Source organism: Pygocentrus nattereri, chromosome 15 (genome assembly GCF_015220715.1).
Source record: "Pygocentrus nattereri isolate fPygNat1 chromosome 15, fPygNat1.pri, whole genome shotgun sequence".
NCBI lineage: Eukaryota > Metazoa > Chordata > Actinopteri > Characiformes > Serrasalmidae > Pygocentrus > Pygocentrus nattereri.
The window spans coordinates 5827469-5839255 of NC_051225.1; the positions used below are offsets into that span (position 1 = coordinate 5827469).

The 11787-nt window shown below is 40.6% G+C and overlaps 1 protein-coding gene across 1 annotated transcript in view; it reads right to left on the reverse strand.

Moving 5' to 3' along the window:
- Positions 1-11787, reverse strand: part of impact (impact RWD domain protein) — a 58084-nt gene that overhangs the window by 24489 nt on the left and 21808 nt on the right. The window contains exons 6-7 of the mRNA XM_017693321.1: positions 10607-10741; positions 10269-10363 (exon numbers count right to left, since the gene is read on the reverse strand). Coding sequence (XP_017548810.1) covers positions 10269-10363; positions 10607-10741 — 230 coding nt within the window. The remainder of the gene's footprint in view (positions 1-10268; positions 10364-10606; positions 10742-11787) is intronic.

The window sequence follows — 11787 nt, forward strand, 5'->3', positions numbered from 1 at the left end:
AGACGACGCAGCTGATTTAATGGATTAGTTTGCCTGAATCAAACATCTTTTGCTCGTGAACAGCAGCCTCACCAGAAAGGAGTCAGGTCTTACCTGCGAGATTAAAGACTTAAATCAGTAATGTTCGGTAATCAGTAATGCGCTGGGATTGAGGTGTGATATCTGGAGCTGGCAGCTGTGACAGCTGTGAAAGTGTGAGAAGTAAAGTGAGAATCCGCTTCATGCTCAAGCTTGAGCAGTCTGGTTCAAAGATGGCTACAGATAGGCTGCAGATCCAATTTCTTGAACCCTCTGGGCAGCAAATCGGCCTTCTGCTACCATGTAGTGGCTGTCTATTAGCATTTTTCACAGTGCAAGACCGGTCATCTTTCCTGCTGTGGACAAAACACACAGCTTTTCATGTCATGTTCTGATGACTTAAAAAAAAAAGCTAATTTTTAATTATAGGCTTATGCTTCTATGCAATGTCAAACACAGAGAGAACGCAATGGAATAAAAAATGAATGGCATTTTTGGCCAAATATAGATGGATTACATAAGCTCACACCTTCTCCTGTTCTCTGTGTTCTTCCTCTAGGAAACAGGCAATGTTATCACCTCAAACTCTCATTTTATCATTCAATTATTAATCATTTTTATTCACTATGCATTTACTGTTATGCAATTGGAGGTCTGTTATGTGAAAACCGGTTGCAGATGCTGTAATAATGCGCAATCAAAATGAAGAACTTGTTAATGCAAGTTATGGATCATGATGGTAATCATAAATGATTGATTTCTATAGATTCTACGTAGCAACCGAGCTAAAAAGAGTTCAACAAATCACTAATAGCTCAAGATGTGCTCCATAATCTAAAGTGGAATTTCTGTCATCACAACTAAAAAAAAGTGCTACAAAGACTATTTTGTGTGCAAGCTCGAAATATTTTAAGTTCAAATCAACATTTTAAAACCAAAGGTGCATAAATTAACTCCTATATTGAAGATCAGACTTAATCGCTGACCAATCCGTACAGTAATTGTCACGATTAGCCCCTCCCAGTCTCCTCATATGCTTTTGTTTACCTTTGTTTAGTCCTGTCCATGTGCTTCTTTGTTTGGTTTCCTACCGGTTCCGCCCCTTGTTTCTTGTCTCCGCCCTGTTTTCCACCTTGTTTCTTGTGAACCCTCATTCGCCCGCTTGTATTTAAGCCCTGTGTTTTCCTTAGTCTAGTGCTGGTCTTTGTTTGATATGATTCATGATTTGATATGTTGGATGTTTTGCTTGCTCTTTTCAAAGTGTTTTGTTAAGTATTAGGACTTCTGTGCTCCTTGTCCTGTCTGTCCCACCTGCTCTTCATGGTGGCTACCTGAACCTGGACTGTATCGACTACGATCCCGGATTTGCCCTCAATAAAAGTCGCTTATCTCAGCATATGCGTCCGCCTCCTCGCTCCACGCTACAGTAATAAACTCCAAAATTCACCTGACGCTAAGTAGCACCTACAGGAATTAAATGTTGCCAATTGTATTCTAATAAGTTGCGAATTTAGGTAATCACTTCATACTCAGTCATTTGGTCTTAAACGGTTTCTTGTGCATTATTACAAATGACATTGTAACTATTAGTGATTTTCACAAAACAGACCCGGACTTGTGTAATAAGACACCAGACTCACTCTGATCCTACTGTAACTTCAATCTGGCAAATTTAAACCTGCACATATAGACTGACACCTTGTGCATCTTCTATCCACATCTTGGCATCAGGAATATGTATTAGTATTCTAGCCCCTGTGTAGCCTGTATCTCATTTATCTACCTCATACTTACTGATTGCATATATGGAAATGTGGCCAACTGTACATGTACTTTTATTCAAACTGTATATTGGAAATGGTGCAATACAACATTTTTCTATACTTTCGATATGTTTTGTATTTAAGTCCCACAAGGGGGCTACGCTCACCTTCACTCACCTTCACACCTGTGCAAATGTGATTTGATTGATTTGAATGTGTAAAGCTTACTGCATAGCAAATAAAGCATTTACGTCTTAGTACTGCTACTAACAACTAAGTCTCAAAATCTTTACGAAACAAAGAACAAGACGTTAATAGTAAGTGCCCCTTACACAATGTCATTGCACAGCCCAACGTGCTTGGAGGAGAACGTTAACGGCTAAATCTGTCTGTTAAAAGATGCTCATGTTGGCTAGTATCATAAATAATTGATATTGCCCTGCAACTTATATGCAGGTTGTGTGGTTACAAGCTTTTTTTTTTTTTTTTTTTTTAGTTTCATACTAGAGCTGCAAGGCTAACGTAGCTCACAAGTAACTGAAGCATACTGGTTAGCTTATTTAGCAACATGCTAACTGCATACCTAAACAATACAACACTTGCTTCAAACTGCGACTTGATTGTGTGGTTTCTGTTACCTTTAGAATTGACAAAAGTATACTGCATGGCTAAAAACAGCAGTAGCAGCCACCTGGAAGCCTGCCTTTTTGCCAAATTGCCATACAATCCATTACTTGTCAGCTACATTAGCCTCGTAGCTCCACTGCAGTCTCCAATCCCATTTCACCCCTACCTCTTAGCCCTTACCCCTCCATTTTGCACGTTCATTCTGTGTTTTATGGTCCTTTTTTTCATAACAAGCATACAAGCATTTTAGAAATAGCAGTATGCTGATGTTTCAGTAGCTAGCTAGATGAATTCCCCGTCCCACCTTAAATGTTGCAGCAGTTGCAGCCTCAGGCATCAGAATTGCTGCGCCATTTAAGGTGGAACTGGAAAGTTCATTTCAACAAGAAGTTGGCGAATAGCTGACCTCAGCTTCATATCATCAAAGAGTGGTGGGTGGGGGCGGGTAATAAATAATTTTTCATAAGTTTATGATTCTCTAAATTTAAAGCCCAGAAGTGAGAAGCTACCCTTCTCTGCTATCACTGCCGACTAGCAGGGTCGCCTACAGAGCGGCCTGTTTATGAAGTAATGCTCTTTATTTGAGGGTCCCATTTCATAGGGAAGCTTTCAAACACTACCCCCTTTAACTCAGTTCCAAGGGTCAAGGTGACACTTGAAAACGTAAGGGATAAAACTAAGTGATGGGATCTGGCCTTGGTGTGCTTTCAGTGGGAGTAATTCCATCTTAAACAGTCATGTGTCTTCCTTTGCCAATTCCAAATCCAAACACTGTTGCTTGTAATGGAAATAAACCTGGAACCAGGCCACCAGCATTGATGGGCTCCAAACCTTCAGCCTGGTGCTTGTTCTGGATGGGAAAGCAACACGAATAACGCATCCACTAATCTCACATCCAATGACCTTGGCTGAGTAACTCTGGCAAGACAGGTTGTTTTCACTGATACACATTTTTCACTTTTCGCTTCTCTTCAGTGACACTAAACATGGTGACAACATGAATAATCTATATTTAAGATTCAAAAGCATAACATGAGAACATATTTTTAAGTGTAATTATACACAGCTCTTTATGCTGAGTGCCATCAGAGTGATGGGTAACTACAGCGCCGAAACCACACTTGAAAGAGAAATTGTAACCTTGAGACTGGCCTGCATTTATTTCAAACGAAAGCTTCAAGCACTGATTTTTCAAAGATATTAAACTATACATACCAAATTACAGGCCGCAAACCCCACAATCAACCGTGCCACTGTTCCGTTTTATTATGGTAAATATCTGTCATCTTTTATAAACGCAAGAGGATTATTTTCTTTGAACCCAGAGAACGATTTCCCTGCAGTTGAAACCTTTTTTTATTAAATTCTCGGCTAATATTGGATTAACAAAAAGTACGCTCAGCCTGACATTCAAATTCAGCTTGTTCAACTTTCTACTGGTGCATTTGTTCAGAAAAGCTAAGCACAAATGTTCTGTTTTTAATTCAAAGCTTTTATTTATTTTTATTTTTTTTACCGGCATCCACAGCCGCATGAAAGCCGGGCGACATTCTAAAATGGGCTATAAACAAACACTCCACTTTTAAGTGTTCACTTTTAGCTCTCGTACATATGATTATTATTGCTAATGTTTTTTGTTGTTTGTTATTGCTTGTTTATTGTTAATTATCTTATTGTTTTCATGAGCACATGGAGTACTGTGCAAAGGTCAAAGCACACTCCATTTCATTCATTTCCAGTCAAAATGGCCATTAAGGACAAGTTACACATTTTCAGTTTCAGTTTCCAAAAATAGAGTTCAAAAATGATTAAAAGCTACAGAGAAGATAAGAGTCCTCACAGTACTTAAAGCGTTCATCTCTGAGAGAGAGGAGAAAATCAAGCTGCTTCAGATCTGAAAACATCCACAGGTGTTTCTGTCCATCCTTCCACTGTGAGAAGATGACTCAGCGCTATGGGTCTGAAAGGATGTGTAGCTGTTCAAGAAGAACCTCACTGAGAAAAAAAAAACATTTGTGCTAGAACAGTGCTTCCCAGCCTGATTCTCAACCCAGGACAGGAAAAATTGCTACCTCCACAGTTCAGTCTTAGAAGTTGGTGGCATTTTCTGTTCCTCACAATCCCAGATGATCCACAGTTTTCCTTCAGCCCTATGTGTTGTGAGCTCACGGCTCTTTTACTATCATGATCAAGCTCCATAGCAGAATTCGACATTGTAGGTAAAACTAAAATGATCTTCCTTTGCAGTAAAATAAAGCTCTGGTGATCACTAAACTACAAATGGTCTTAAACACTGGAGTTAAAGTAGCCTATAACTGCTAATTCAACCTTAAACCCTGAAGATCAGCTGTTCACTATAGCAATGCAGACAACAATCTTGCCTAGCTAGTAGCTACGAAAAGGCAAAAGGAAAGATTTAAGACAAACATAATTTGGACACGAATGGACTTATTTGCATTTATAATCATTCCAGCTGGTTTGCTAATATGTTGAATCTGCAACGGGAAAATATCGAACACTAAAAAGTTGTGAAGCTGAAGTCGGCACCTCCTTTGTCAGCCTCTTGTTTCAAATTTTACCGCTCCACCTTAAAATGTGAAAAAGTTACATTTACTGTAAACAGTTACTGGTGCCTCTGGGACCATTTAAGGTGAAACGAGAATACGGAAGAAGGCGAATGGGAAGCTGACTTTGGCCTTGTTAAAAGTTTCCTGCTGGAGATGCGAGAAAGCAGCTGTAGCTGAAATGAAGCTTAAAGCAGAGCAAATTAAGTCTTTTGCTTTATTTTAGCCTCTACTACAGACAGATTCACTCGAAAGAGGCCCTGAACATTCTGTAATAACTCTCGCAAGGATGAAGCAATCTGAATGAAACAACATGCAATACACTCCTCAGTATATGGAGCTTCAATCAAGCCGGAATGCCCCTGCATCGGAGCAATGAGGTAGGCGCTGGACAGCCATCATGACATTTAACCTCTGTTTGCAATGTCCAGGTGCAGACCCGCGTACCACATGTGTCTGGCAGAAAACGGAGATCACTTCCTGGGTTGGAGCAAAAATGTGGACTACTGCTGCCCACCAAAATTGAACATCTCAGACGTGGAGTACAGCTTTACAGACTTTGTATTAGGGATTGCTTGGATCATGAGAAGCAGAAAATGCAACCAACTCCTAAGACTCATCTGGAGGGGTGAAAAAAGTAGCTACTATATGCAAATTAAACAAAGAAGCTGCTGGTGTTCTCGGAACAACAGAGTGACCACTCCAGAGTCCAGACCTCAACATCACCGAGTGGAGTGGAAGAAAGGAAGCTGTAATAAAGGCAAAGAAAAGGCACAGTACATGCCCGTAAAACACTTTTTGAAGATTTGTTGTGTTTCCCTTTTTGTTTCCTGGCATGAAAATTGAACAACTTGTGCTAAATGGCCACTTTAACCAAAAATTAAGCAAAGGGTGGTCCCTGACTTTTGCACAGTACTGTATGTATGAACACAGTCCAGGCAAATAAGGTGAGAGGTGACTGTTACAACCATATAATAACCCAGGTTTGAGGTGTAACCCAACTGGCAGAGCTTTCTAGACTTCTATTGGAGTACAACTGGGACAGGACTGCAGTGCTGACGGCCTACACAGAGGAAGAAAAACGGCTCCAACAAAGCTTCACCCAGAGGCAGCCTGGCAAAGCACACTACCAACTGTTTGTATCCCTAATAGTTTTATTCCTTTACTCTGGTCCATAGGATCAGCCAGTATAGGTGCTGAATATAAATTATGCACCCTTTCATCCTTAGCAGAGGATACAGAGAATTCAGGTCCAAGGCTGGTCAGTAACAAGACATTTTAGCCTTTAGGATGAGCCTTTGCCCTCACAGTACTGTGGAAGTTACTATGAGAATACTGCGTTATGTATTCATTCGCTAAAGCAATAAGGCTTCTGGTAGGCCCACCTTCCAACTTATGACTCTCATAACTACGTAGACAACTGATAGATAAGTTAGATTATAAGATCTTATACATTATATATATATATATACCCCCCTTTTACCCTGTTCTTCAGTGGTCAGGAACCCCATGGACCCTCACAGAGCAGGTACTATTTGGGTGGTGGATCATTCTCAGCACTGCAGTAACACTGACGTGGTGGTGGTGTGTTAGTGTGTGTTGTGCTGGTACGAGTGGATCAGACACAGCAGTGGTGCTGGAGTTTTTAAACACTGTGTCCACTCACTGTCCACTCCATTAGACACTCCTACTTCGTCAGTCCACCTTGTAGGTGTAAAGTCAGAGGCGACGGCTCATCTGCTGCTGCACAGTTTGTGTTGGTCATCCTCTAGTCCTGCATCAGTGGTCACAGGACGCTGTTGGCTGGATATTTTTGGTTGGTGGACTATTTTTAGTCCAGCAGTGGACACTGAGGTGTTTAAAAACTTCAACAGCACTGCTGTGTCTGATCCACTCAGACCAGCGCAACACACAAGAACACACCACCACCTCATCAGTGTTACTGCAGTGCTGAGAATGACCCACCACCCAAATAGTACCTGCTCTGTGAGGGTCCATGGGGGTCCTGACCACTGAAGAACAGGGTAAAAGGGGGCTTATAAAGTATCAGAGAAACAGATGGACTACAGTCTGTAAATGTGCAGCTATACTGTAAGTGGAGCTGATAGAATGGACAATGAGCGTAGAAACGAGGAGGCGGTGATAAAGTTATGCCTGATCGGTGTGTATAAATATACATATACACACTGAAGTTATAAGGAGTGCTTCAGCCTAGACTGCTTCTTGAATGAAGCGGCCAATCAGAAAAGAGGTCATTTACATATATCAGTCTTACAGGCACAGTAACAAAAAACAGCCTGCTTTATTCTAGCAGATAAACAGACAGAAATTGGTTATATTAAAACAAATTGAGGATAATACAATAAAAAAATATAGGATACCGGCCCTTTTTTTCTTTTTTAATGTTCACATTTCTAAGACATGGACCAGGGAAATGCCTCTCTTGGAATAGTCAAGGGTACTTCTGAACAGCAAACGCAATGATGCATGAAGTGACTGCCTCTCCAATAAAGCAGTTAAGTGAAGACACAATCCACTTGACAGCTCTTTGAAGGAACACTCCAGCGTTTTTCAACCTAATCGCTCTCCACTGCATCTAAAGCATATGGCCAGTTACCACAGACAACACATTCCCTGAAGCAACTGCCCATTGGCTTCTATTGCAGTTGTGCTCAGTGGTAATCGAGCGAATGATACAGAGCTCAGGTTGAGAAATGCTGGAATATTTCTTTAAGAAAAGGAAAGATCTTCCAGGCTTGTTAACTCAATTATCTCCAGCTATTGCTGAAAGCAATAAATATGAGAGACCCTGTGGTCAGATTCAGTTGCTTATACACTCAGGGCAGTGTATAGTGTCTGCCTCTCTGTGTCAAATGAGCGAGCGAGAAAGAAGTACTGATATTTCACTCGAGTGAAGACGGTGCGTGCTCCTCGGAGACAGAGAAAAGAGGGCTAAACACAGGCTCCAACCAGCAAAACAGCCGTGATCTGCTGGGCAGGTGTGAATGAGTCATCTGAGCTTGCGGGGAAGGGAGTAGTGACAGCTGTGAGGCTCTTTGTGCTGTGGCGGGGGACTGTGTGTGTGCGGGGGCTTTAAAAGCTAGAGATTCCGAAAGTGACAAGTTGAACCACTTTAGAAATTATGAATATGTGCTTGAAAGCGAATCGAGAGGCATTTCTAAAAACAGGAATCAACCTGTCAAATCGCTCTTTTGACAAGGTATAAGGGTGAGGCTCTTTTATTGGTGAGGACAAGGTGTGTGAAATATACCTTCGAGAGCACTGAGCACTGTGTTTATAAATAGACACACACACACACACACACACACACACACACACACACACACACACACACACACACACACACACACACAATAAGCCTCAACAGGGACTTGCCACTGATGTAAAAGCTTTTAAGTTTTACAACAACACTTTATCCAGTGGCGCTCATTCCCAGCCTTGGGGATTCAATCTACTCCACATGTGATTGGTTTCCTTATGAAACATCTGCAACTCGTCAGGTAACTATCAAGGCTTTTATGAGCTGAGTCTTAAAATTTCACAGTGCTTTGGGGGCTGAGTACGACTGGCTAAATCAGTGTATGTAACTGCCCACTGACAGTCCTTTAAATCCTTTATGGGTCACTTGTCATATAGTTAAATAGCTATCTTGTTGGTTCGGTCTCTCTATATATTTATATATATAGCTGACTAAGAAAGATAGTGAGAGACAGAGATAGTGGCTAACGAAAAGGCAAAGAGAGAGATTTAAGACGAACAATCATTTGGATGCAAATTATTTGCACTTATAATCACTCCAGATAGTTTCCTGATTTGATCTGCAACAAGAAACTGTCCAACACTAAAATGTTGTGAAGCTGAAGTCTTCATTCTGTCGCCTCCGGCACCATTTAAGGTGGAACAGGAAAAGCTTCATAAAAAGTCAAACGCTGAGAGACACATTACAAGAAAGTAGTTGACGTTTTTTGCGAAACACTTTCCTGCCAGGGATGTGAGAAAAGTAGCTTTAGCTGATCTAAAGCTTAAAGCAGAGCAAAGTAAGATTGTATTTTCATTTATATCATTTTTTAGCCTGTACTAGTACACTAGCACATACTAAGACTTACTTACGGCCAAGATGGTGAATCGTTACTTCAATAAATTGGACATTAGATTGTTGAACCGTGACAATATGGCTCTTCTTGACATCTAGGATACAAACATATGGCTCTTTTCTGCCCTGCTGTGGCTCCACTGCAGAAGTAGATTTGAGGTAAAATAAAATAAACTTTCTTTGCAGTAAAAATAAAACTCTGATGAATGTTCAACACAGTTTTAACAATGAATAGTCTTAAACATTGGGAGTTAATGTATTTTTAATCTTTAACCCTGAAGTTTGGCACACAGACTGCTGGTCACCATAGCGACCTCGCCTAGCTAGTAGCTAACAAAACATCAAAGATTGAACATTGAAGATGAACATCGATAATTTGGAGACCAATGATCTTATTTGCATGTATAATCACTCCAGCTGGTTTCTTGATGCATTTAATCTGCGACGCGAAACTGTCAAAACACTAAAAAGTCGTGGAGCTGAAGTCAGTTTCTGGTTCTAATTTTCCTGTTCCACCTTACATGGTGCAGCAGTATGGTGTCTCAGGCACCATTTAAGGTGGAATGGGAAACTTTGTACAAAAAGCTTGCGAATGAGAAGCAACTTCAGCCTCGTAAAAAGTTGAACATTGAGAGACATTTTACAAGAAACTGCTCTACTTTTGAGGAAAAGTTTCCTGCCAGAGATGCGAGAAAAACAGCTACAGGTGACCTAAAGCTTAAAGCAGAGCAAAGCAAATTTGCGTTGCGTTTTGTATATTAAATTAGTGATCCTATACTAGCACATTGGACATAAAATGTTTTGGCTCCCAAGGTGTTTGGATTTTTGCTGAAAGAGCAAAATGGCTCTTCTTAACATTTACGGATGCCTTTCATGACAACAGACCTAAACCTATATAGACATTTTTAAAGGCTTGCTCCAACATCAGTGCTCACTTAAATGACATAAAAATTCACAAAAGCAGCTTTTATGACCACTGATGCTAATTGGAATGAGCCTCTTAGAATGTCTATGTAGACTTTGTCATCAAAGGCTTATGAATGTGCCATGTAGCCTTACCCATAAATGACATGTTATTGTGATTTCAGTACTCAAGCACCACCTGGCATCATTAGACAAGCACTAGAGTACACATGCCTTGTAGATAACACTTAGTATCAGAGTAATATCAATGTAACATACCTGTTTGGGTGTCACTACGGGGGCTAAATGAGACTGGAAGGTACTGCGTCTGTCTGTGACGGCTTCGCCGTGTTTAATCGGCGGTAACTCCTCGTCTGAAACGATGCCAAACACACCACATTTTCTCTAATGGTCCACAACATAACAAGCTGGGAGATCACGAGGCACACAAGAATATTTTCCCTCAATCTGGGGGGCTTTGCCAGGGAATGTAATTTAGCTTAAATTTTCTGGAGCTGCGTCATGCAAATTTTAATCAGATTACACCTGATGAGATGACAAGGCTGGAAATTAAAAAGAGAAAATGGAGAAAACGAATTTAACTGAATATTACTTGCCTGCTGATGAGCTGGAGAACAGGTGTGCCTGCTCTGTGGTGAGCTTAAGAGCGCCGTAGTCTGGGATACTGCCTTCATCCCAGTCTTCATCCTCTTCCTCAGTTGTCACTGCTCTGCCCGTTTCTGGTCCTTCCACTAACAAAAACACCACCATAAACAAAACAGACAATGTTACACATAATAACAAACATCATGGACCGTAATAAAACCAGAATCATCTGAAGTGGACATAGTGTCCTGCATTCTATCTTTTCTTCTCGCCGTCTTTTATACACACAGTGATGACAAGGTGAGGGTCTTCTTAAAGGATGTGATTGGCTGAGTACAATCAACGGTTACAATCACAAGAAAACGGCAAGAGGCGGAAAAGGTCAGAGACCTGTTCCTGTTGAGCCTGCTGGACTGATCTGAATACTCTGCCATCAACAGAGACACACTAATCAGAAAAAATGCCGCTCTTGACTCCGCGCTTGGAATAGAACTTGGCTTCTGCCCTTATTTAAAAGGAAAAAAAGACTGAAAATCATCTAATATTAGTCTTTAATAACCCATTTAAAAGGGAGACGGGGCCCAACTGAATGTCGAAAATGGTCAAAATCTGTGCATATAGAAACTGTGACTGTGCAAATAGAACTGGGGCAACAAGTGATGTATGAGAGCAAAATGCTCAAGTTAAACACTACTTTCATATAAATATAGATTTAATTGCATAAATTAGGCCAGAGCAAACCAATTTCAGCAGTTAATTATGGGTTGTCAGATCCATGCTTTAGTAACCCCTGACCATCTTCCCATTCCCCCCTAACCTCGCCCACTCCTGCCAGCATTTCATTTGAATATTCATGGCCTTACTGAAACTCCCTTTTGATCTCTTGGAAGAGGCTGTGTGAAATGGCCTGCTGTTATCGGCATCTCATTAGTACGACTGCAAAAACAGCCCTGATTTTAACTCTATGGAAAAGGATGGCACTTTTCATGACACTGCAATGTCGCTTGTATTCTTATCAGAGTGAAGGAAAAATTTAAATACAACCCCATTTTAAAAAAAGTTGGGATGCTGTGCAAAATGTAAAAAAAAAAAAAATGCAATGGTCTGTTAATCATTTAAACCCTATATTTAATTGAAAAGAGTACCAAGATAACAAATCAAATGATGTTTTGAATGTATTGTTTTTTGAAAA